Raw genomic sequence first — 27,779 nt, 5'->3', positions numbered from 1 at the left:
TATCATGTATCTACTTGACACATTTGTTGATTGATGCTAAAATATTATCATAATACGGTGGAGACAATGACTCCAAGGGCAATGTGATTACCAGTAAGATAATTTCCTTGTAAGAAGAAAGAACATTTATATAGTTATAAATTCAGCCTGAACAAATGATATAACTCGTGGATGTTTTTCCCCAGCTGTCAAGCTTTAACAAAATTTGAGTGAAGCTTTATTTCTTTAAAAAGAAACACAAGATAGGCAAGATGCAAAGAATGGTCAGAGGGAAGAGGGAAGTTAAAATGAAGGTGATTGCCGCTCTGACATCGTAACTACACTTGTGAAGGCAATGGTAAGTTGCCTGCTGCAAATGGGAATCATTTCTAAGATATAAAATAAAGGTTTTACTGAAAGTATCAGGAAAGTTTAGCATCCAGTAGAAACTGAAACTAATCAAGGTTTCTTAGGTATTTTATATATTGATATTTCATTCTTCTATTTTTTTCTTCCAACTTTGTTACTTCCTTTTACTTAATGAATCTCAGATAATTTACTGTGGTTTTTACCATGAAAGAGAAATGCCAGGGATCCACTTTCTGAATAAGACTGGTAAGTAGGGCTGTATCATGAGCACATTTCAAAAAAAAAAAAAAAAAAAAAAGGAAGTAAAATAAAGACAGATAAAATTTTAACCAACTTTTTAAATTTAAATTTTAATTTTATTTATTTATTTATTCATTTTTGAGACAGAGTCTCGTTCTGTCGCCCAGGTTGGAGTGCATGGCGCGATCTCGGCTCACGGCAAGCTCTGCCTTCCGGGTTCACGCCATTCTCCTGCCTCAGCCTCCCGTGTAGCTGGGACTACAGGCGCTCGCCACCACGCCTGGCTAATTTTTTGTATTTTTAGTAGAGACGGGGTTTCACCGTGTTAGCCAGGATGGTCTCGATTTCCTGACCTTGTAATTTGCCCACCTCGGCCTCCCAAAGTGCTGGGATTACAGGTGTGAGCCACCATGCCCGGCCTCAACCACCATTTTAAGTGTACAGTTCAGTGGCATCAAGTACGTTCACATTGCTGTGCAGCCATCACCATTGTCCATCTCCAGAACTCTTTTCATCTTGAAAAACTGAAACTCTGCAACCCATTAAACAATAATGGGTTCCTGGCCGGGCGCGGTGGCTCACGCCTGTAAATCCCAGCACTTCGGAAGGCCCAGGCGTGCGGATCACGAGGTCAGGAGATCGAGACCACCTTAGCCAACATGGTGAAACCCTGGCCCTACTAAAAAAAAAAAAAAAAAAAAAAAGCCGGGCGTGGTGGCCGGTGCCTGTAGTCCCAGCTACTTGGGAGGCTGAGGCAGGAGAATGGTGTGAACCCGGGAGGCGGAGCTTGAAGTGAGCCGAGATCGCGTCACTGCACTCCAGCCTGGGCGACAGAGTAAGACTCCGTCTCAAAAATAAATAAATAAATAAAATAAAAATAAATAAATAAATAAATAAATAATTCCCCCTTCCTTACCCTACCACAGCTTCAGGCAACCACCATTTTACTCAATGTCTCTATGGATTTGGCTGCCATAAGTGCCTCATGTAAGTGGAATCATGACGTATTTGTCTTTTTGTGACTGGCTTATTTCACTTATTTTCATGTCATTAAGGTTCATCTATGTTATAGCATGTGTCAGAATTTCCTTTCTTTTAAAAGCAGAAAAATATTCCTCTGTGTGTGCGTGTGTGTGTGTGTACTTCTATTTATTGTCTGTATACACTTGGGTTGTTTCTACCTTTTGGCTATTGTGAATAATGCTACTATGAACATAGGTATACAAGTATCTCTTTGAATCTCTGCTTTCAGTACTTTTGAGTGTATACCCAGAAGTAGAATCACTGGATCATATGAAAATTATGCTTAAGTTTTTAAGGAGTTATCATGTAGTTTTCCATAGTGGCTGTGCCATTTTACATTCCTAACAGTGCAAAAGTGTTCCAATTTCTCCACTTCCTCATCAATGCTTGTTATTTTGTTTTTTATAATAGTCATTCTAATCAGTAAGTGATAGTATCTCATTGTACTTTTGATTCGCATTTTCCTAATGATTCTGAGCATCTTTCCGTGTGCTTTTTGACCACCGTGTCTTCTCTGGAGAAATGTCTATAGAAGCCTTTTACCCATTTTTTTCCATCAGTTGTTTCTCTTTTTGTTGTTGAGCTGCAAACATTCTTTATATATTCTGATAACCCCTTATTAGATATATCATTTGTAAATATTTTCTCCCATACTGTAGGTTGCCTTTTATTCTGTTGACTATGTCTTTTGGATTACAGAAATTTTAATATTTGATGTAATGGACCTATTTTTTCTTTTGTTGACTTCCATTTTGGTGTAATATCCAAGAAATCATTGCCGAACTAAATGTCATTAATCTTTACCCTATATTTTCTTCTAAGAGTTTTATACTTTTAGCTGTTATGTTTAGCTATTTGATCCATTTTGAGTAAATTTTTGTATATGGTACTGTAAGGTAAGGGTCCAACTTCAGTCTTTTGCATGTGGCAGGTGTAGTTTTACCTAAAGTTCCACAGATGTTTCTGGTGTTGAGAACCACTGTGTTATGCTAGTGATATCCAGCCAGTTTCCTCTTCCAAATATCATACGATGCATGTGTTTTTTTAAAAAAAAATTGATGAAGGGGCCATGCACAGAAACTATTTTTGTACAAAATTCACTTATGCTAACCAGATTATGTTTGCTATTTCAGGTTTATTTAAAATGTGAAATAACTGCTGCCCACACTGATGACATTCTCATATTTTTTCTGCTTTTTCTCCATCTACTAATTGTCTCAGATATCTCAAACAAACAGCAAGAAAAAGATCAAGCCAATAAACAGGCATTTGAAAAGTGGCCCTGGGTTAGTTACATAGTTGCCTCCTGGAACAACAGCAAATCCTCCTGGGGGCTACATCTGCATCATAGCCTCACAGTGCTCTCTAAATAAAGCTTCTCTAAAAATGAGCTCACAATCTAAAATTACAAAAACTAGAGGAAATAACCATCAACTGTGAGTGTCGGCAGAAAAATCTAACAGCAAAATTAGACATTTGAGAGTTTTATATAATGAACTTATCAAATACAATACACTTTGTTTAATCTGATTAAGGAAACAAAAATTATAAGAAAGATAAATGTATTTCTACTTTAATATAGTATATTTTAGAATCAACATGCTCAAGGTAAATTGAGCTAGAAAACTTTCTTTCCAGATTACAAGCCTACTCCCCATCCCCCAAAATAACTAAGAATATTATTAGAATTATTGCAGTGGAGATTAATTTATTAATGAGTAAAACCTATGAGTAAGACCTCTGAATAAAATAAATTGATAAAGTTAAATTCCCAAGGCAAGAAAGTGGCTCTATCTTACAGCTTTCAGAAACAGACGCACCCTGCCAATACCTTAATCTTTGCCTAATAAGGTCTAGGTTTGACTCCTGAGCTACAGAACTGTAAGATAATCAAGTTGTGTCATTTTAAGGTATTAAAAAATTGAATTCCCATTTAGGATGAAAACTCTTCATAAATATGGGGAAACGGGGAATAAAACACCTACAGCATGAAAAGCAGTTTATAGCATGCAACCTTTATACTACTACATGTACAGTATGATCTCCTTTCATTAAAAAGTAAATATATACGTATATGCTGTAACTCTCTAAGGTGTTAATTGTAATCTCTGAGTGATAGAAACATAGCATTTTAAAAAATATTTAGGTATCTATATAGCCTAACTTTCCACGATGCACATATATTGCTTTTCAATAATAAAAGAAAAAACAAAACTACAGCAAACATCATACTTCATAATGAGATGTCAAACATATAAGTCAAAAATACACCTATTAATTTTTCTATTTATCATTTTCTTATAGGTTCCAGCTAGCCCAATGAGGGAAGAAAAAAACTTAAAATGGAGTAAGAGGAAGGAAAAGGACAATAATAAAAAACTCAAGCAGAACAGAGCCCTCAGAAATAATGCCGCATATCTACAACCATCTGATATTTGACAAACCTGAAAAAAAACAAGAAATGGGGAAACGATTCCCTATTTAATAAATGGTACTGGGAAAACTGGCTAACCGTATGTAGAAAGCTGAAACTGGATCCCTTCCTTACACCTTATACAAAAATTAATTCAGGATGGATTAAAGATTTAAATGTTAGACCTAAAATCATAAAAACCCTAGAAGAAAACCTAGACATTACCATTCAGGACATAGGCATGGGCAAGGACTTCATGTCTAAAACACCAAAAGCAATGGCAACAAAAGCCAAAATTGACAAATGGGATCTAATTAAACTAAAGAGCTTCTGCACAGCAAAAGAAACTACCATCAGAGTGAACAGGCAACCTACAGAATGGGAGAAAAATTTTGCAATCTACTCATCTGACAAAGGGCTAATATCCAGAGTCTACAATGAACTCAAACAAATTTACAAGAAAAAAACAAATAACCCCATCAACAAGTGGGCAAAGGATATGAACAGACACTTCTCAAAAGAAGACATTTATGCAGCCAAAAGACACATGAAAAAATGCTCATCATCACTGGCCATCAGAGAAATGCAAATCAAAACACAATGAGATACCATCTCACACCAGTTAGAATGGCAATCATTAAAAAGTCAGGAAACAACAGGTGCTGGAGAGGATGTAGAGAAATAGGAACACTTTTACACTGTTGGTGGGACTGTAAACTAGTTCAACCATTGTGGAAGTCAGTGTGGTGATTCCTCAGGGATCTAGAACTAGAAATACCATTTGACCCAGCCATCCCATTACTGGGTATATACCCAAAGGATTATAAATCATGCTGCTATAAAGACACATGCACACGTATGTTTATTGCAGCACTATTCACAATAGCAAAGACTTGGAACCAACCCAAATGTCCAACAACGATAGACTGGATTAAGAAAATGTGGCATATATACACCATGGAATACTATGCAGCCATAAAAAATGATGAGTTCATGTCCTTTGTAGGCACATGGATGAAGCTGGAAACCATCATTCTCAGGAAACTATCCCAAGGACAAAAAACCAAACACCGCATGTTCTCACTCATAGGTGAGAATTGAACAATGAGAACACATGGACACAGGAAGGGGAACATCACACACCAGGGCCTGTTGTGGGGTGGGGGGAGAGGGGAGGGAGAGCATTAGGAGATATACCTAATGTTAAATGATGAGTTAATGGGTGCAGCACACCAACATGGCACATGTATACATATGTAACTAACCTGCACGTTGTGCACATGTACCCTAAAACTTAAAGTACATTAAAAAAAAAACTCAAGCAAGTTTACAGATAAATGATTAGAACTTAAAATGAAGTTCAGCAAGATTAGCGGATATAAAGTTGACATACAGAAATCATTTGCATTCTCATGACACCAGCAAAAACAGAAACTTAAGTTTGAAAAAGATACAGTGGTGGACATCTACTTGCCCCTCCAGATTTCCCTCCACCCTTCTCTACACTGGTGGTGCCTTGGAAGACTGGCTGGCAATTAACCGTCTGTCTTGCTCTTTGAGCTCTCATTGGGTTTAGCCGGTGGTTGCATCATCAGAAGATCCAATGAAGGAAGAAAAGAAGAGGAGGTTTGTGTTGCCTCAACTGTCCCTCTGAGGTTGTTCTTGGTGAGCTGCATCCTTTGACCAAAGTTCACAGCTTTCATCAAAGGGGTCTCTTCACATAGCTCTTTCTATCTTTGGGCTCTAGAAAAGTGCCTTCTCCCCTTTCCCTTAGACTCAGGAGCAGTGATATTTCCCCAAAGTTACTGGCTCCTGGGTACTGTACAATTCCTGCTGATCTCCTTAAACCTCGTCTGCATCTTTTTAAATGACTCACTTTGAGAGTACTGTTTCCTGTTTCGACCCCAAATAATAATATAGATATTATTTATGACAGCAACAAATAATTTAAAATATCTAGGAATAAATCTAACAAAAAAGCATGAAATCTTTATAGAGAAAATTATAAAACTTAAAAGACATTTTTAAAAGACAAAATAAAGATGCACCATGTACATGAATAGAATTTAAATTGTTTGGCTTTTTAAAAGTTGATACATAAATTCAATTAAATTCCAATAAAGTTCTCAACAGTTTTTTTCCATGAAACTTGACAAGGAAAATCAAAATTTATATAGAAGAATAGAGGGCAAAGAATAGCCAAAAATGTTCAGAAGAACAAATTAAGGTCTTGCTCTACAAGGTAGCAAGTATTATTATAAACAGATCATAATTAAAACAGTATGAAATCAGTACATTATAGATTAATAGGGAGAGATAGTGGTGCAGGGACCTTGTTATCCATATGGACAAAAGAGTAATAAAATTGGACACCTACCTCACATTATCCAAAATAAATCCCAGGTGAATTAAAGGTGTATTATGAAAAGCTTTATGATCTGAGATTAGTAAATGATTACTGAAGGCAAAAAGCAGAAAACATAAAATGATAAATTTGACTATATTAAATTTAAAGTTTCTGTGCATTAATAGACATTTTAGAGAAAGTAAAAATATAAGTCATAGCTTGTCAAAGACAAAGTAGATGTACATGTACTACAGTGGAATATTCTCACAAACATGGTGTCTAAAGAGATTTGCAGAAATATGACTCAATCTTATTACAGCATGCAAAATAGTATCACATATCTCTTACAAGTTGAAAGTATAAAGGCATGCACAAGAATGATAAACACTATTAAATACAGTACAATGTTATCTCTGGGTGGAAGAAATGAGACAGGAAGAGGTGCTCTGATGCACAGAGCCAGGTTCCACATTTTTTCTTGTGTCAGATTATGGATACATGGGTGTTTATATTATTCTTCTCACCTTTCTGTATGTCAGAGATATTATTGGTGCAAATAAACATGACACAGAAGTAGAAACTGGATATTGGCAATCAAAGTTCAATAAACTAAAAGTTGTGAGATTTAATTTTTAAATCTAAAGTAGATACGAACTATAATATTTAAGAGAAACATAGAAGATATCAGTACTGCTTAAATACATAAGCATTAAAAGGAGTGCATGGGCTGGGCATGGTGGCTCATGCCTGTAATCCCAGCACTTTGGGAGGCCAAGGCAGGCAGATCACTTGAGGTAAGGAGGTCGTGACCAGCCTGGCCAACATGGTGAAACCACATCTCTACCAAAAAACACAAAAATTAGCTGGGCATGGTGGCAGGTGCCTGTAGTCCCAGCTACTCGGGAGGCTGAGGCAGGAGAATCACTTGACCTGGGAGGTGGAGGTTGCAGTGAGCCTAGATCACGCCACTGCACTCCAGCCTGGGCAACAACTCCATCTCAAAAAAAAAAAAAAGAAAAAAAAAAAAAAGGGAGGATGTGATGAGATACTTGTCTATTAACTGGAAATCCAAACTGATTTTTTTTTTACTAAAAAATTTGCTAGAAAATAAACCAACATGTTTTTCAATTAATAATTCAATGTTGACCCAAGTACAGGTAAAGGCAAGGGAAGGGAAGGCAGGCAGAAAGCCAAAGAAAAATAAAGAGAACATAATGGAATTAGATAAAGTAGACGTGGGCAGAATTAAAGTCCCTGATCACAGATATCCTTGAGAATTTCAGAAATTGGTGAAGAACTTCCTAAAACCACAGTCATTTCATAAAACTCTAGCAGTGTGCCTGCTGAGGTTCTGAATACTAGGGGGGTGGGGGGCGGTGGGGGGAAGTCAGTACAACTTTTTTTAAATAGAAAAGAATGGTTTAAGTATTACAATGTGTCTATCAGGTCAAATTTCTTGGCCTGAAAGCTTTTGAACCTTTTGTGAAAGCATTAATTTGCAATCTTAAAAAATAATGTTGGACTTAAAATCAACATGAGTTGGTGAAGATTAAAATCTGTCAGTTGAATCTAATTTTCTTCTATGACAGGTCTGTTAAAGGGCAGCGACAGTGTAATTAATTGCTTGAGGCTCAGAAACCCAATTAATCTCTAAGCTGACTTTTATTTCACAGAATGTTAGTGCTACATGAGGCCTCAAGGATATTCTACCCTATCCTCTTCATTTTATAGAAGAGGAAATAGACATCAGGGAGGTTAAATGACTTGTTCAAGGTCAAAGATACTGTCTATTCTTGCCACCGTACCCTATAAATTGATTCAGTATTGCATCCTTAAAGCTTGTATGAGTTTCTGTGTTTCTGATCATGACATACTATTTGAACACAGATGGTTCTTTTGTTATAGCCTTTTATAAAATACCTGGACATTCATCTCATGAATGTTTTCTTGTAAGGGTTTTCAAGCCTCAGTTTTTAAAATTTGAAACATTTTCCATACTCTTTATGCAGTAACAGTTGTAAAAAGGGAGTGGGGAAGAACTGTGTCCTAATTTGCATACTTAGCAGGCGAACTCTGGGAAGGAGATGCAGTGGGTGTTTTGCCTTAAGTGGGAGGTTGGGTAACAGGGATTGCAGTTTGACCGTGTGAGTGATGTCTAATCCAGGTGGTACTTGCAGGCCATGCCATCCCTCAAGGATTCTATGTGTCTGATTCCAAGATGTGGGCAGAAAATCTAGCATGTAGAGTATTTTTAGAGAAGAGCTCAGTGAGGCAGCAATAATAACAAATATGATGTATGAGAAGATCAGAGGAAATGAGAGCCACTATCAGTGTGGGAAACATGGTGGTATGCCATATGTCAGTGTGGCAGCCATGGAAGTGCCCTGCTCAGAATTGTCGTTAGGGGAACCTGCTGCAAGGAAGGTGCTCCTCCATGAACCTCCAGATGCTACACATTCAGATTTGCTGCTGCGTCCATGCTGAGACCATGCTATCCCCTGAGTACTCCTGGCCAATGCCAGGATATGAGAGCCAGGGCTTTTGACACAACATGGGACATATCTAATGGGAAGTCTTTGCTTGGAGACTTCCCATTAGCCTGGTAGAAACTCTCTCAGAATTGTGCTGCTGCTTGAGACTCCTTTTTCTTTTCCTCTCTGCTTTTATGTGTTAGATCTATATTATGGTCTCTTTTTCCCCTCCCTCTTTAGCTTTCTTAGGACTTTCTCCAAATAAACCTCTTGACCATCCAATTCCATCCCAGCATTTGCAACTCAGAGGACGCTAACTGATGCAGAGTGTAGCGATTGCCCTGGTCGATGCCAAGGAGGGATAAAAATATACATAACTTGAGTAGGAATTAGGATCTTATTCTGCTGGTGGGGACTGATTAGCAATGGTTTCTCTTTGGTTGTTGTAGTTACCATTATCGCAGTTCCTCATTTATGCTCTCTCATGATGGCACGGCATTAGGATAAATGCATTGTAGTAAAATTTACTTCCAGAGAGAAAAAAAATCCATGTTTTCACAAATTCTAAGACTTTTTTTTTTGCATTTTAACCTTTCTGAAATTGGGATATCTTTAAATAGATGATTTGCTACAATTTAATTAGTAGGATTGTTTTCTTCTTTACTGATGAATAAAATAATGGTGCATATCATTGATGATGTCATAGATTTGATCAAATTTATCAGCTCAGTTCAGGTCACCAGATGCCAGTTACTATAACAGATTCTAAAGAACTAAGGGGCTGGATTAGGTTTTGTGAATTATTATTTGACTATTTCTTAGGTATATCTACTAGGAAAGGAAAGAAAAACCCTAAGGAACAGAATTATATGGTGGAGAGGTACACAGTTGGTAACTGTTGCTCTGAATACATTAGTAGAGAAATAGCCAGAGAAGCATAAAAAAAATAGGAAGCAAGAATGTCTCTCATCACTTATGGTGCTATTCACTTTTTTACTCTTCCCATTTTCTTTCTTTTTTTTTTTTTTTTTTGCTACTTTTATGACTAATGCTGCCTTAGAGGCCACTATTACCTTGTTGTTCGGGTTATTCTGTAATCCTCACAGCAATATCTTATAAAACAAGAGACCTATGATAGGTTAGGTTTTCACTCTATATATTGAACTCCTCATTGATATGTGGACAGAAATCAACAAGTAGAGGACCAAGCAAACTAATTAAGTTTACCCACCATCTCCAGTGGGATGGGTCAGATGGAAGGATCTGTTTCCTTGATTCCTGTCACATGTACCTGTTGATCTAATTGGATTCCTTGGCACTACCTGCTTATAAAATTAGTATTGAAAGTGTTGTTTCCTTTCTCTCCAGATGCTGCCTTTATGCCTGCATCAGTTTTCCCTAGCATTCCCCATACTTCCAAATTAGGAAGTCTCTGCTTCTAACAAAATATCGTTGTTATTGCTGATCTGGACACAAATCAGCAAGTACTGGATACCTAATACAATTTAGTAATTGTCATTATTGTTCTATAAATACTATGTAGAACATATATTGTATAATATTCTATGAGCACATCGCATTTCATTATGTATAAATTGTTATATCATCTATGATACTGTTAACATGATATCTTTTATTACAGTCAGAGTAATTAATTATAATACAAATTTTAATAAAACAAAGCTGGGTTTGCCTAGGAAAGAGTAAATGAGGAATCACTTTGGTTTACTACTCTATAATTATTGGAAGGATTGGTACAATTAGTTGAAAATACTTCAAATATGTCTGATTCAGTGATTCTTTGAAAAAATTATTTGGAGTGGAGTGATGCCATTGACATTGTGGGAAAAATTCTTAAAATGTGAACTTTGCTATAATTCAAAGAGGTATCTTCCTAAGATTGAGAAAGAGAGGCAATATGGTCTAACTCATTTTCAAAACTTTCTGACCTTCACCCTTAGTAAGATACATATTTTACATCGTGACCCAATATATACATTCTATCGATCTATTGATAGGTCAATCAATCATCTATCTAGAACTAAAAAGTGTCACAAAACAATACCTAGTTAACTAGATTTGATGCACTCTATATTTTCTGGACTATTCTATTCCATTTCTTTTTAAATACTGTTTGTGATCCATAGTTTGAAAAATGCTGGATTCATGAAAAATGAGCTAGAGAGACAGACTTCGTACAAATCTCTGTCCCATGATTACCCCTTTCTACGAGCTTGCCTAGTTAATTCTTTCCTTTGAATCTTGTTTTCTTCATCTATAAAGTGAATGGGGTTGTTTTACTAAGTAAAGACAATTACATGTGAAGTGATTGACATGCAAGAGGCACTCAATAAATCAATAAATGATAAGGTAGCAGGATAATGTTTTCTAATATTAATCAAGTGTTTTCCACAACATTTCCTTATGCGCTTTGTCATCTATTATCAAGGCAAGGTTGTTACAGAACTGCTAGACTGTTCTTACCTGTTTGGTCTTTCAGTTAATTGATTCAGTGTCTCTTTCTCTTTCTCTGTCTCTCTCCCTCCCTCCCAGACATCTGTCAGCAGTCCAACAGTAGAAGCAGGGTCCAAGGACAATGTAGACAGCCCTGGGCCTCTGCCTTACTTCCTGTGCTCACAGCAAGCTTAGCCTCTTTGGCTCTCCCTCCTTGGTGACCACATTCTTTATCTGCTGTTCCCCATGGAGGGCAGCTGTGTTCCTCTTTTTCCCTAGGACCTTAGAGTCAGTGCCCAGCTTCTGAGTGCCCAGTTATTCTCCTTTCCCAAGATGCTGCTGCTCAGGTTTTCCACAGTTTGCCTCTTCTGGGCTGGCCCCTCTGGCCCTCCAGACACACTTCTCTAGGTACATAGCTGATATGCCACAATTTAATTAGCCATTCCCTTAACACTGCATGTTTAGATCACCCATTTTTGTGGTGTTTTGTTTTTGTTTTTTTGCTAAATTAGAAAATTTTGCAATAAATAAAATCGTGCCTTTAGTCGTTTAAAATTTTTGGTCTGGTTAAGTTTTCACTAGCAAAATTGCCATAAATATATCAAATGTCATCAAATTTGGTACCTTTTTAAAGTTAAGAAATGAAAAAAATCCATATAAACATAGTTTGCACATGTATATATCTCTATATAAATATAGGTATATATGTATACTTTTCTTTTTACCAATAAGAGCTTATATAATTCAGAAGGGGATTCCTCCACTCTTCATGATGAATTTAATATGGTCATCTTTACGTCACCGCTAGCCAAATTACAGTCTCTGTGCATCATATAACAAATTCCTAATGACATCACAAGTTATTTGACATCACAAGTTCTGTATTCCATTCCTATATACATAATATGTAGATGCCAGTCTTCTATTTTACCACTCATTTACAAATAGTGGCTTTTCAATAAAATTACCCAGGTAAATTTTTATTCATATCTACAATGAATAAGCATTCTTTCTGTGTAGTGTTCTCAACCCTAGAAATCAATATATTACAATTCTGTAGTTCTTTCTCAGTGTTATGCTAGAATTCATGAAGTCAGCAATCTCCTATTCCTGTAGACATAGTGAAGATGCAAGAGCAAAAGTGAAAGTGAGAGAAGAGGAACGAAAGACATCCACTAAGCCTGGGTTTCAGTGAGCTCACCAACCATTTCTTCATGTGTCTTTACCCCTAACAATTATTTAGCACTTGATCACACCATCGCACAGTCCATATGATTCCCAGATTATGGTGGCTAAAATATCCAGAAACAGATTTTATTGTCTTAATGAAACAATCAAATTCAATATATGGAAGTTAGCCTATTCTGCATCAACCAGAAAGTAGTCACTTCCTAACTGCATATGACAGACAGAAAAAGTACTAAAGGAAGTTATATACAATGAAACCATTAAATGCAGATTTGCCACAAGGCAAGATGGTAATACTTGAACATTATGAAGTGCAAAAACTGCACAAGCACATTATATTTTAAACACTTCATCTATTTAACAAACTATGTACCCTCTTCAGCTAAATAAGATGAATTGAGATTCAAGAGGCAGCACCATACTAGCAAATCTCATCCTAAAGGCATCCATTAATATAAATCAACAGCAGCAATTTGGTTTGATCACTTATTTGCAAGAATCATTAAGGTTTATTAGCATAATTGTTCCCTCTGGGATTTCATGTCGAGAAAATGAAGAATGGCATTATCAATATTTAAAAGATAAGTGTGTAATGTTCAGAGTATTTCAACAGTCATCTGCAGGTGGTGTCCAGCTGCAGCAAATTAGATTAGATTTGGGCATTTTTCTGAACGAAAGAAAAATTGTTTTGTTCTAATTGCTTTATTTTATAAAGCAATACCATTTCGTAAAGAATTTTTACTGTATAGCTACACTTAACAGTGCACATCTATTAACATGCTTTATTTCAGATCAGCAACTCTGTTAAGTTCAACCCTGTTATATTGTAACTACTGGGGGACATTAATCAGTATAATTCATCATCTATTATAAGGAAAAGCTCCTTCCCCTCAGTACTCTAGACATTTCAGTCTAGACTTGTAGGTAAAAAGTTATTTTCTAGAGGGAAATGAACGAGAAGACTTCCTTGTAATGTTGGGAAGGCATAAGTCCTCCCTTAACAATGAAGTATCATTTATGATAGTAATAATTTATTACTAGAAATAATATTTAAATGTAATAATTTTTTAATAATGACATGCAATGGAATGTTATTTAGTGATAAAAATAAATGAGCTATCAAGTCACATAAAGATTTGCAGGAACCTTTAAATGAGTTTTGCTAAGGGAAAGATGCCGGTCTGAAAAGGCTACATACTGTATGATTCCAATGATACGACATTCTGGAAAAGGCAAATCTATAGAAACAATAGAAAGATTAGTGGTTCCCAGGGGTTTGGGAGGAAGGAGTGAGGGAGAAATGAATAGGTAGAACACAGAGACTTTTTAGGCAGTGAAACTATTCTGTATGATACTGTAATAATAGATATATGACAATATGTATCAATTTTCTGACCTCAAGCAACCTTCTTGCCTCAGTCTCCCAAGTAACTGGGATTACAGGTGCAAGCCACCACTCCTGGCCAGATGCATGACATTATGTATTTCTCAAAACCCACCTGGGAGCAGTGGCTCATGCCTATACTCCCAGCACTTTGGGAGGCCAAGGTGGGTGTATGACTTGAGGTCAGGAGTTCAAGACCAGCCTGGCCAAACTGGTGAAACTCCGTCTCTACTAAAAATACAAAAATTTGCTTGTAGTCTCAGCTACTTGGGAGGCTGAGGCAGGAGAATCGCTTGAACCTGGGAGGTAGAGGTTGCAGTGAGCCGAGATCATGTCACTGCACTACAGACTGGGCAACATAGCCAGACTTCATCTCAGAAAAAAAACAAAACAAATCCTCATAGACCTATACAAAACAAAGAGTGAACCCTAATGTCAATTACGAACTTAATCATATTAATATTGGTTCGTCAAGTGTAACAAATGTACTACACTAATATGTAATGCTAAAAATAGGGGAAATTGTATGGGTGCGGTGGGGAGGAGAGGTGAGATGGGGAACTCTCTGTATTCTGTCAATTTTTCTGTAAACCTAAAACTGCTTCGAAAAAGGAGCAAAGTCTATTAAAAATGTAGTAATTGTTAGGATAATTTTTTTAAAGGTTAAAATCAGCTAATTGTTACAATTGATTAAATTTGTCTTGGATTTAGGTCAATATTCTGGCCAAAAATCTTTTTCTCAGATTACCTATTAAATTATATGAATCCTTCTACCATATCCAAGGGTATACTGGAAATGAGGAATTATAACTGAAGTTCCCTTTAGAGACAAAAGTCCTCAATTCGAGAAGTAAACAGTAAAAAACATACATGTTTGCTGAAATACTTTGCAATGTCACTATTTCACTGTTAGGAATTAACAAATTAAACCCCACACTCTATTGAATGTGTTATACCCTGTTCAACCCTGAACCCATGCCTGTCTCCTGTCTCTTCTATAGAGGGCCCAACCCTTTGCGGAGATGGATATGCCAAGAAGAGAAATTTATAGCAGGCTGCCTGCTTTGCTCCATTCCAGATCAATTTACACAGAACACCCAGAGGGCAGGTTTACGCCTTCTCTCCATTTCTCTCAAACAGTGATGGCAATGAGTGGAGTACTAGAGACAATATAGATATGCAACCACGGGATAAATGACCAAAGGACAGAGAGAGGAGCGACCTCAGTTGTATGATGGAACCAAGAGAAGTCGCTGATTTTTAGTTGTTTTGATCTGGTTGTAAGGATGGGGTGACAACTTCCAAGCTTTTACACGTCAGCACTGAAACTGCAAGTCCCATTTGTTATTAATCTTTAAGCAGACATATTGCTACAGAAGACGGACTCCAAATTAGAATAACACAAAGTTATACCACTAATCACCTTATACAAATATTTTAGTGTTGACAAGATTTCTCTGAATGTATCATTTCTAAAATCAGTATATCTAATTTCTCTGATCCATTATCATTCTTAAACTTCCCATTTAAAATGGACTTTAGTGTCTAACCTGCCTATGGAATGAACCAGATCAACATCCTGCCATCATGTAACGTGCTCTGTCTTGGTACCTGGACCACATAGCAGAGTAAGATTCATGTGGCTCATACATTTTAGTCCCAAAATTTACCAGCAGCTTCTGCGGGGGGGGGGGGGGGGGGGTGAAGTGAAGGCTGCTGGAAGCTCGTGCTACCCTCAGTGCCTCACAACCCAGCAAAGGGGACAGCGACCTGGACTCCCATTGCTGAGGATTAAACCAGTCATCGTCCCTAGCAGAGACCTTGCTGACTAGGCACTTAGTGTGCGGGATGCTCCATGCGTGGAAATTGCCTTCGGCTCCATGCATTAGGCAGTAGTTTGCGTATTTCTCTGTGCGCAGTTTCCACAGTCCCGAACTTGGCTCCCAAACCCACTGAAACCACAGTTCGGCCGCTGGAGGGAAATCGAGCTTCCCTAGCCCACTGCAAAGTGCTTGGGTCAGGCCACAGTCTGAACTTCCCGCTTTTCTAGTTTAGACCTATAGAAGTAGCCCTCCTGCCCTGGTCCTAAGAAGCTCAATGCCGATTGTATCTTATCGCGTCCAATGGGAGGCCACGTTCTGCGTGGGTCGGTTTTGGTCGAGCGGAGGGCGCGCAGCTCCACCGTTGCCAGGACGCTGCGTAAACACCCGAGCGCGCGCAGCCAGGTGCGCTCCTTGGGGCTGCTGGCTGCTGCGTTTGCGGCGGGAGGTGGTGGCCGCGGTCCCACGAGAGGGGGTATTTTTCGTCAGCCAAGATGGTGAGCCAGTTGGGGGACTTGAAACTACTTGTTTATTTGTTGATTTAATTCTAGTTTGGCGCTCATCTGCTTCTAAAAAAGAATTTTAAGTGCTTAATCTGGTCATTAATTGGGGAGCTTGTATTTGCTTTCGGAAGCTTCAGGTGCTATTAGAAGGGACGCTCGCGGTGGTTTCCAGCTTTTTTGGCACTTTTCGCATAGTGTATTAAATACATCTTTAAATCTGCCCAATAGAACCTCTGAAGAAATAAGTAGATATAAAAGTGTAGGAGAAAGCGAATTGATAAATAGCGGCGAATTGACCTATTACATTTATGTTAGGAAAATCTGACCAGCTTCTGAACAGCACTTTATGGCCCTGTGGTGGTAGTCGTGGTGGTGGTGGTGGTGAGTGGAATGAGGGGAGGAGAAATTCCCTGGTGGTGGTAAAGATCTGGGTCTGTAGGGTGCGAGTAATCCTAGCACAGCTACTTATTAGCTGCAGAACCTTGGGTAAAGTTACTTTTCATGTTTCATCTATAAAATAGGTAATAATAACAGTACCTATTTAATCGACATGTGAACATATTTACCACGTTTACTTTTTATTCGGTATACTCCTTTGAATTTAGGAAGGAAGCCAGGCTCTTCGTATCCTTTCTTACTAAGGTTTATATCAATACATTTTTTAAAATTAGATTTTGGAATATCAAAATATGCATCTTTTTTTCTTCCATCGTAGGGTTCCAAAAGGAGAAATTTGAGCTGTAGTGAAAGGCATCAGAAATTAGTAGATGAAAACTACTGCAAAAAATTACATGTCCAAGCTCTAAAAAACATCAACAGTCAAATCAGGAATCAAATGGTGCAGAATGAAAATGATAACCGTGTTCAGCGCAAGCAATTTCTCAGATTATTACAAAATGAACAATTTGAGTTGGATATGGAAGAGGCCATTCAAAAGGTAAGTTTTACTATTCATTGTTACTTTTTTTTTTCATTTTGCACCTTGGAAACGATGAAAGTCAGCTGTTAATGCTGGAAATGAGTAGATAAACAACAGCAGCAGGTAAGTGATGCCTGATTGTGCCTCAGCTCAGTGTAATCGTAAAGAGCTGGGTTTCTGGAGCCGGCCTGTTTTTGAATCCTACTACTGCTATACCTTAGCTACGGACCCTTGAGTAAGTTGCTTTTATACTTTTTTTTTTTTTTTTGGATGGAGTCTTGCTCTGTCGCCCAGGTTGCAGTGCAGTGGCACGATCTTGGCTCACTGCAACCTCTGCCTCCGGGGTTCAAGCGATTCTTCTGCCTCAGCCTCCTGAATAGCTGGGACTATAGGCGCGCAACACCACGCCTGGCTAATTTTTAAATTTTTAGTAGAGACGGGGTTTCACCATATTGACCAGGCTGATCTCGAACTCCTAACCTCGTGATCCGCCCGCCTCGGCCTCCCAAAGTGCTGGGATTATAGGGGTGAGCCACCGCGCCCAGCCTGCTTTTATTTTTTATGCTTTTTCTATAAAATGGGGAATAAGAATAGTACCTCCTACTTAGGACTGTTTTAATAATGAGTTAATACATGCAAGACTCTTGGAATAGTGCCTGGTACAGAATAAGCACTCAGATTTTTTTTTTAACATAAATATGAACTCTGTAATTACTACCAGTTTTGTTCATGTAAGTACAATTGTGTTGCCTTTCATAAATTTCTAAAAACAAAAATTTAGGGGTGCCTTTAAAAAATTTACTGAAATTAATGTATACATTATTAAGTGGTAGAAAATGAACCCTTAGGTATATCTCAACATTTTAAGGGATTAAGGTGGTAGAAAAGGGAAACTAATAAGAATTCAGACATGATAGAAGTGAATTCTCATAAATACATAAAAGGTATTCTGATATGTCAGTAGTTTTTGAGTAGCTGCTGTATGTTAAACATTTTGGAGGATTTTGTGGAGAATAACAAAAGCAAATTTAAAAAATGATATCCACCCTTCTGTGTTCCAAATTCAAAAGCTTAGATATGATTTTTTTTTTAACTCTGAGAAAGCACATCTTAGGGGTTGGATATTTTTCCTATTCTTATTATTTTCTCTTTAATTTGAAAGAATATCCCAGGTATCACACCAACTCTTTCCTACATAGTTAAGTGTACATCTAACAAAATATGGATGTTTTCTTACATGGAGTACCATAATACTATTATCTCGCCCATTCCATAAACACATTTCTGTGATTGTGTCAAAAATCTGGTTTTACAGTTGGTTTGTTTTAATCAAGATCCAAGCAACATTCATACGGTGTATTTGGTGGTTATGTCTGTTTAAGTCCCTCTTAATTGAAAACAGCCCCTCCTTCACCGTGTTTTTTTTTTTTTTGACTTCATGTTTTTAGCTTGCTAAACTAAGCCAGTTGTTTTATCCAGTAGCCCACATTCTGAATGTACGTGTTTGCTTCCTCATGTTCCTTTAATTTATTTCCCTATCTGTTATATTTCCTCTAAATAGAACCTAGCCATAAAGACACAATTAGATTGCGGTCCACCTTTTTTGGCAAGAATACTCCATAGGTGATGCTGTCTTTGTCATTGTGTCACAACAGGGAACACATGAGGTCTGGTTATTCCACTTTTAGTGATGCCAGTATTGATGAGTGGGTTTAGGAAGACAGTCTGGTTTCTCCACTGTAAAGGTTCCCATCAAACTTTCATCTGTGGTTTCACAAAAGAATTTTTTCTTTCATTAGTGGTTACAAAAACTGATATTCTGATTCTTTTATTCCTTTCACATTTAATTAGCTGAAATTCCTCTGTAAAGAACTTCACCTCGGGCCAGCACAATTGCTCACCCATATAATTCTAGCACTTTGGGAGGCCAAGATGGAAGGATCTCTTGAGCCCAGGAGTTTAAGGCTGCAGTGAGCTATGATCTTGCCACCGCACTCCAGCCTGAATGACAGAGACCCTGTTCCCCTGCCCCCGCCCCACAAAAAAAACACCAAAAAACCAAAAACAACAACAACAAAAAAAACACTTTGTTATTGACTAGGGTTATTTATTCTTACTGAAAAAGGAGACAGTTAATTTTCAGAGTAAGGAACTGGTGTCCTATTTTCTTCCATTGGTGTCTACCTACGTTGTGGTTGTTTTTAAATTTTTGTTTTATTTAGTTTTTGACTTTGTCTCTTTTTAAAAATACCTTTATGGACTCATAGATATTTATGTACTTAATTGCATTTATTATTATTTTTGATGCTCAAATTATCTCATCCTTGGCCAATGGATGCCCTTTTATATTGCCTCTGTGTCGTTTGTTTTTTTTTGAGACAGAGTCTTCATCTGTCTCCCAGGCTGGAGTGCAGCCGCACCATCTCGGCTCACTGCAACCTCCGCCTTCTGGGTTCAAGAGATTCTTCTCCCTCAGCCTCCCAAGTAGCTGAGATTACAGGCCTGCACCACCATGCTAGGCTAATTTTTGTATTTTTAGTAGAGATGGGGTTTCACGATGTTGGCCAGGCTGGTCTTGAACTCCTGACTTCAAGTGATCTGCCTGCCTCGGCCTCCCAAAGTGCTGGGATTACATGTGTCAGCCACTGCACCTGGCCCTCTGTGTCCTTTTGACAATATTTCCTTAATCTTTGATACCTTCCTTGCTTTTTGTCAAAACAAATTGTTCTAGGCTTGTGATAATTTTATGTGTCAACTTGACTGGGCGTTGGGGTTTCTAGGTATTTGATAAAACATCATTCTCGGTGTTTCTGTGAGGTTGTTTTGGATGAGATTAGCATTTAAATCCATAGACTGAGTATAAAGCACATTGCCCTCCCTAATATAGGTGGGCCTCATCTGATCAGCTGAAGGCCTGAATAGAACAAAAAGACTGACCTTCTTTTGAATAAGACAGAATTCTTCATGCCTGATTGCCTTTCAGCTGGGACATTTCCTTTTTTCTAGTCATTGAACTCAAACTAAAACATTGGCTCTTTCTGGGTCTTGAGCCTGCTGGTTCTCAGGCTTTAGGACTCAAACTAGAACAAAACCATTAGTTCCTCAGCTTGCCAGCTCACCTTGCAGATCTTAGAACTTGCCTGCCTTCATAATCACTTACTCTAGAGAACCCTGACAAATACAAAACTTATCTCTTATATTTTTTGTCCTACACCTGGAATCAGCCATTGTGCCAGGAAGCGCTGTTATCATTTAGTGGAAATAATATTTCAAGAAAACTTGGGTGCTAGGTTTACTCATAATTCTTGGGTTATCATTGCTTCCAGGTTTTTTCAGTGAACAAATCTTGGAAATATGCATATTTTTAACTTATTATTTTGAGATAAGTTTAGATTTATAGGAGAGTTGCAAAAACAGTGTAGAGAATTCACATATACCCTTCACCTGACTACTTCTTAACATCTTACACAGATGAAAATCATGGAAAAGTTATCAAAATGGAGAATTTAGCTTTCATGGAATACTGTTAACTGTGAGATTTATTCAGATTTCATCAGTTTGTCCACTAATGTGTTTTTGCTACTTGAGGACCACAGATTGCATTTAGTTGTCATGTATCCTTAGTTTTTAGCCTTGAGAGGAATGTGGCTATGTGTCCTGAGTCACATAGCATGCTGCTACAACTTCTGCTTTTCCAATTACAGATTAAATCTTCCTTATTCTTGTTCTGTAAATGATTAGGAAAGACACCAGAGATAAGACCCCTCAAGATCATTACCCTTTCTCATGGAATGTTCCTTGGAATGCAACTAATTAAATTGCTATAATATGTATACTGACCTTATATGGAAAAAGTTGCAACCCTGTTAAGCTTCTCTGTCTCTGCCTATATAAGTGAAACCTTAACTTCCCCACGTTGGAACAATGACCCATTATTTTGGAGTTTGTGTTTCCTGAGTGGCTGTCCTCAAGCTTTGCATTTGAATAAACTATAGTCATATATATATATATATATATATATATTTTTTTTTTTTTTTTTGAGACAGAATTTCTCTCTTGTTGCCCAGGCTGGAGTGCAATGGTGCAATTTTGGCTCACCACAACCTCTGCCTCCTGGGTTCAAGTGATTCTCCTGCCGAGGCCTTCCAAGTAGCTGGGATTATAGGCATGCACCACCACACCCAGCTAATTCTGTATTTTTAGTAGGGATGGGGTTTCTCCACGTTGGTCAGGCTCATCTCCAACTCCCAACCTAAGATGATCTGTCCTCTTCGGCCTCCCAAAGTGCTCCCAAAGTGGATTACAGGCATGAGCCACCGTGCCCAGCCAGTCATTGTTTCTTCTCCAATCCTTGTGTCCTCTAGTTTGTAAGAATTCTTCACTTTTTGCTGTCTTTCATGACCTTGACAATTTTGAAGAGTACACGTTAGTTGCTGTAGTAGTTTTCAATTGCTAAGTAACGAATTACCACAAACTTAGCTGCTTAAAACAATACCCATTTATTATCTCAGTTTCTGCAAGTCAGAAATCTAGGTGTGGTGTAGCTGGGTACTAAATATATTCCCAAGAGATAATTGAAGGCATATATCTACATAAAAACTCATACACGAGTGTCTATAACAGCATTATTCATGACACCCAGAAAGTAGAAACCCAGATGCCAATCAGCTGATAAATGGATAAACAAAATGTGTTACATCTATACAATGGAATATTACACAGCCATAAAAAGGAATGAATTACTGATACATGCTACAACATGGATGAACCTTGAAAACAGTTTGCTAAGTGAAATAAACCAGATACAAAAGGCCACATATTGTGTGAATTAATTTATATGAAATATCCAGAATATGCAAATCCATAGAGACAAAAAATAGATAAGTAGGTGCCAGGGGTTGGGGGAAAAGGTGAGAGGAATAGTAAGTGACTGCTAATAGGTTACAGGTTTCTTTTGGGGTGATGTAAACATTCTGGAGTGTTGACATTTTATGCCACACACAAATGTACACACAGATGTGCTATATATAGTGTGTACACACAATCACCTATATATATCTATAGCATTTATCAAAATATAACATGACAGCTTTATAGCTGCCATAGCACAAATGTTTATAATATATAGCAGCATTATTTATAAATGTCAAAATTTAGAAGCAACCAAGATGTCCTTCAATAGATAATGGATAAACTGTGATACATCCAGACAATGGAATATTAATCAGTGCCAAAATGAAATGAGCTATGAAGCCATGAAAAGATGTGGAGGAACTTTAAATGCATATTACTAAGTGAAAGAAGCCAGCCCAAAAAGGCTCCATTCTGTATAATTCTGACTATGTGACATTCTGGGAAAGGCAAAACTATGGAAACAGTAAAAATGTAAGTTGTTTTTAGGATTTTAGGGAGGAAGGGTTGAATAGACAGATCACAGAGGATTTTTAGGGTAGTGAAATGATTGTGTACAACACTGTTATGGTAGATACATATGATTATGCATTGCCAAAACCCATAGAATGTGTACCACCAAGAATGAACCTTAATGTAAACTATGGACTTTGCGTGATAATGATGCATAGGTTTAAGTAATGTAAATACAGGTTTACTGAGTGTAACAAATATACCAGTCTAATGGAGGAGGCTGATAGAAGGGGAAGCTGAGCATGTGTAGGGACAGGGAATATATGGGAACTCTGTGTACTTTCTGCTCAATTTTGTTGTGAACCCAAAACTTCAAAGTCTATTTTTTTTAAGGCTCTGGAACTAAATAGTGGTGATAGATACACAACATTGTGAATATACAAAATCACTGAATTGTGAATTGTAAAAGGTGAATTTTATGCTATATGAATTATATCTCAATTATTAAAAAATAACATGTACCAAGAATGTTACATAAATGGCATCAAACTGTATGTAATCTTTTGGAATTAGCTTTTTTCACTTAGCATAATTCATGGAGATTCATCCAAGTTTTGCTTGCATTCTTTTTCTTTTTATTGCTGAGTAGTATCCCATAGTATGGATGTACCACAGTTTATTTGACCACTCACATGATGAAGGATGTCTGGAGTATTTTTGGTATTGGCTATTATGAATAAATCTGCTGTAAACATTTGTATACAGGTTTTTAAATAAAAAGTTTTCATTTCCCTGGGATAAATGCTTAAGAGGTACAATTGTTGAGTTGTGTGATAATTGCATGGAGGCTTTTTTTTTTTTTTTTAAGAGACAGGGTCTTGCTCTGTTGCCCAGCTGGAGTGCAGTGGCATGATCATGGCTTACTGCAGCCTTGAACTCCTGGTCTCCGGCGGTCCTCCTACCTCAACCTCCTGATATAGCTAGAACTACAGATTTGTGCCACCACACCTGGCTAATTTTCTGTAAGGACAGCACCTCTCTATGTTGCCCAGGCTGGTCTCAAACTCCTGGCCTTAAGGATCCTCCCACCTTAGCCTCCCAAAGTGCTGGGATTACACGTGTAAGCCACAGCGCTCAGCTGCATGTTAGTTTTACATCAAACTATAAAACTGATTTTCAGAATGCCTGTACCATTTTACATTCCCACACAGCAATATATGAGTGATAGTTTCTTGCCAGCATCTGGTGTTGGCACTGTTTTTTGTTTTAGCCATTCCAATAGGTACGTAGTAATATCTCCTTGCAATTCTAATTTGCATTTCCTGATGGCTAATGATGTTGAATATCTTTTCATGTGTTTTTATTAGATACTGAATTTAATCAAGCCTCTAGATCTTTCTGCCATTTTTACAGGAAATATAAAAGAGAAAAAAGTTCAGTGATATATCCTGGGGAAGCAATCAGTCAAATGCAAAATGTGGAACATTCTACGGGATGTATGTCCTAATTTCTATAACAAGTCAGTGGCTTGGGGGAAGAATGTGTGTAGAGGTGATTGTTACAGAATATATAAGAGACTTAAGAAAAATAATAATTAGATGCAATATGTGGATCTTGTTTGGATTTTGATTTGAGCAAACCAACTAGAAAAGTATGTTGAGACAATTGGGAAAGCTTGAATATGGACATGGTATTAGACATTAACTAAGGAATTATTGTTAATTAGACATGTTGATGACATGATTGTTATATTTTTAAAAATTCTGATCAGGTAGATATTCGTACTGAATTATTTACATGGTAAGTGACATGATGTCTAGGATTGTTTTAAAACACCCTAGCAGAAAAAGAATAAGGGAAAAAGAGTGAAATGGAAGGTAGACAAAAAGATTAGCAGAATGTCGACAATTTTTGAAAACATGTGTGATGGGTACCTGAGAGTGTATTTAAATATTCTTCTTACTATTGGCAATACTTGAAATTTTCCATGATAAAATATTTTGAAAAAGTATTTATTGAAACAACATTTTGTATTTTAAAATAAAACATCATCAATTGTTGGCCTTAAGGCATTTAGTTTTCTGTTATAAAACAAATTCAACCTTGATGAAAAAAATCTGATTCTAGAGGACAAACAACGAAGTTAAATTTTTCGTTCAGGCAGAAGAAAACAAGAGATTGAAAGAACTCCAGCTCAAACAAGAAGAAAAACTGGCTATGGAATTGGCAAAACTGAAACATGAAAGTCTGAAGGACGAAAAGATGAGGCAACAAGTAAGAGAAAACAGGTATCTTGGTTTCTCTAAATTTCATTTATTTAGTCTTTATCTTTAAACTCTTATGTAATCCTTAGCACCTGAAAGTGAAATTTCTTTGTTTATATCATTTCACTTAGTTAATATTTTACCTGGAAATACTTATTGCTTTAAGTTCTATAAATATTTATTTGAGAAAAGAAGTTGTATTCATGGAAGTGTGAATATTTACAGTGAAAAATAAATATCAGTCCCCCTGCTCTTTCCTTTACACATAAATTTTAAAATGACCTCTTATAAAAAATGAATTCCTAATCTTAAGAGAAACCTTAGGTAATAACTAGTTTAATTTTATACCTCTACATAAATTTCCTACAGTATTTCTGGAATGACTGTGGAGCCTGTGTTTCAGTACCTCTAGTAACTGCAGTAGGAACTTTAGTCTTAATGTTAAATTATCTTCCCCCCCATTGTTTTAAATCAATTTCTCTGTGACTTCATGCATCTGTCTTCTTTAGATGTCCTTTCACATATATGAACGCACTAAATGTTTTCTTCTGTAAGTTAGCTATCCCTTGTTCCTTCAGTTGTTTCTTATATAACCTGGCTTTAAGTTTATTCATCATCCTGGTTTCTTCTCTGATTACAGTTTAAATTATTAGTATTTCTTAATTGCCCCCATACTTCCGTATGATACTCCAAGAAAGACTGCCAGATACTCCAGATGACAGGACACTATTCTAGAATGTTTCTTGATCCTGCCTAAGATCGAATTACTTTTTAGGAACAGCCTTGTCACAGTGTTAATCAAAACTCAGGGCCAAGTAAATGCTAATCATATACTTATGTAATTGAATATATTGGAAATTTACTTCGATAGTTGTTACATTTTATCTTAATTGAGCAGGACGTCTGTAGAATATTACAGGAAACATGGATGAGCTTCATGGATTTTGAACCTTGTTAAATTATATTAATATGTTTGGCAAATGTATCCATGTGTATTTTTCTGGCTCCACAACTCTAATCAGATTCTCTAAGAGATTACCGATCCTTAGAAATTTAGAATTACTGCTAAAATGTGCTTATTGTTCTAGTCTCAAACTATCTTTTTGGGCCCTAATTCTCCAACCATCATTAGCTGTTACTCATGGTTTTTTTTTTTTTATCACCTGACGATGAACTATTTCTTATCTCTAATTCCCTGAAAACAAGAATTAAATAGAAGAGATTTTCACTTCTAGCAATTGCAGATTAGGTTATTCAGATAAATGTTCCTCCTGAGAAAAAGTCTAGGAAAAGCATAAAATTAAGATCTGTGAAAGGAAGGAAACCAGAATGCGAGCTTGGCATTTGTAGTGGCATTTCCTCTAGAGGTTTCTGCTGATTACAAAAAATGGCTGAGAGTTAAGTGAAGCAGAGCTTGGCCAATAAGCATATGGCAGTATGTTCAACAGCGTTCTACAAGCTGTACACTTAAGATTTGTGCACTTTAGTGTGTGTTTTACTTCAATAATACAGAATTAGATTTTATTAGACATAGATTAAGGGATAATCTGTGAAAAGGTTCTGGAAAATATTCAGAATAAAGCATGGAGAGACAAAAGGATAGAAAAATACAGATGAGAATTTAAAAGAGATATGGGCTATGGTACAAAGTTCTAGCAGATGTATTAATATAATTTTAGTCCTGGTAGAGAGGTGAAAGAGGATAATACAGAAGCATTATGTGAGGAGATGCTGGCCTGGAATTTTCAGAACATTGCAAGTAATGAAAACAGTACTTTCACTCATCCTAATAAAACTTTTAAAATCCAACAGTAATAGAAAATCATAAAAAAGCAGCCAGAACAAAAAAGATTATTATCTCCAAAGAGACAACAGTAAGAAGTATGACTTAATCCTGAATAGAAACAGTAGAAATTAAAAGATAACAGATTTACCTGAGTACAAAAAAAATAGAATGAATGAGTAGGACCTAGTATTTCATAGCACAACAGGGTGACTATAGTCAATAATAATTTCACTGGACATTTAAAAATAACTAAAAGAGTATAACTGGATTGTTTGTAACACAAATGATAAATGCTTGAGGGGATGGATACCCCATTTTCCATGATATGATTAGTATGCATTGCATGCCTATATCAAAATGTCTCATGTACCCCATAAATATATACAAATATATACTGTGTACCCACAAAAACTAAAAGGAAGAAAGTGCTTGAGTATATACAAAAAAATTTACAACTCAACCAGAATTTTATACCTTGTGAAAACTTTTTTCAAACTAAAAGTCATTCAGTTGAGTACTCTTTCACATAGAGTATGCCTCCTCTCAGCAGTGTCAGAATTGCTAAGAGTGTTTTTATTTTGTGCACAAGCCATATTAAAATTTTCACTGTCATGCAGAAATGGACTGTATTTCAAATTGGCATGTCTAAATTCAGGGAACTGCTCTGGTGCTTAAAATGTATCCTAATTTATTTAAAATCACCTATATTAAGATTTAGCTTTTTTAATGTAAAAGAAATTAATTTTTTAAATGCACGGCACATTTAAAAAATCATTGAAGTTTATTTTGAAAATATTTCTTTGAGCTCAGAAATCATGACTCCTGTTAATTGATTTTGGAACACATGGTTTTGTAATCCAAGAAAGTACTTAAAAGATAATTTAACTTTGCTGCTGTTTTTAACTGGAGTTGGGAAACTCACTGTTTATTTTTAGAAATCCTATTTTAAATTATGGCACTAAACAATTAGTAGTTATAATTAATTGCCCAATTAACTAAATGTATTTATTACACAGTTAACACATACTGTTATGAAAGCAAAAGCAAGTACCTCATATCTCATTTATATTTAAGTTCAGCAAAAACCATTTCAAAGAAAAGACAGAGACAGTTTTTCCTTCTTAATACTATTACCATTACCTTGCTTATACCAGTATAATTATGTTCTGGACTGATAATCAAGCTGTTAATTCATAAAATAGATGAGATAGATTAAAAGAGCACAAAATAACATTTTCTGAGAAACAAAAACAAG

At 36.7% G+C, this 27,779-nt stretch overlaps 2 protein-coding genes and 1 long non-coding RNA gene across 6 annotated transcripts in view; 2 read left to right on the top strand and 1 right to left on the bottom strand.

Annotated features, from left to right (window-relative positions):
• The window catches only part of LOC117976031 (uncharacterized), a 158,322-nt gene extending 146,235 nt beyond the window's left edge, over positions 1-12,087 (top strand). The window contains exons 13-14 of the long non-coding RNA XR_010109925.1: positions 186-337; positions 3,916-12,087. This is a non-coding gene — a long non-coding RNA (uncharacterized LOC117976031). The remainder of the gene's footprint in view (positions 1-185; positions 338-3,915) is intronic.
• A 3,899-nt stretch (positions 12,088-15,986) lies between these two features.
• Positions 15,987-27,779, top strand: part of MNS1 (meiosis specific nuclear structural 1) — a 53,405-nt gene continuing 41,612 nt past the window's right edge. For 2 of the 3 annotated variants that reach the window (XM_034938807.3, XM_063596665.1), the window contains exons 1-3: positions 16,009-16,185; positions 16,907-17,128; positions 24,635-24,762. In XM_034938807.3, coding sequence (XP_034794698.1) covers positions 16,183-16,185; positions 16,907-17,128; positions 24,635-24,762 — 353 coding nt within the window. In that variant the 5' untranslated portion in view covers positions 16,009-16,182. Of the gene's footprint in view, positions 16,186-16,906; positions 17,129-24,634; positions 24,763-27,779 lie in introns of all 3 variants that reach the window. The other variant, XM_063596666.1, reaches the window with a different exon arrangement.
• The window catches only part of TEX9 (testis expressed 9), a 216,698-nt gene continuing 210,045 nt past the window's right edge, over positions 21,127-27,779 (bottom strand). For both annotated transcript variants that reach the window (XM_014341519.4, XM_063596667.1), the window contains one exon: positions 21,127-21,512. In XM_014341519.4, the coding sequence (XP_014197005.3) occupies positions 21,489-21,512 (24 nt within the window). In that variant the 3' untranslated portion in view covers positions 21,127-21,488. The remainder of the gene's footprint in view (positions 21,513-27,779) is intronic.

This window comes from Pan paniscus, chromosome 16 (assembly GCF_029289425.2).
Source record: "Pan paniscus chromosome 16, NHGRI_mPanPan1-v2.0_pri, whole genome shotgun sequence".
NCBI classification, from domain to species: Eukaryota; Metazoa; Chordata; class Mammalia; order Primates; family Hominidae; genus Pan; species Pan paniscus.
The sequence above is the reverse complement of the archived record's forward strand: the minus strand, read 5'-3'. Positions and strand labels throughout refer to the sequence as shown.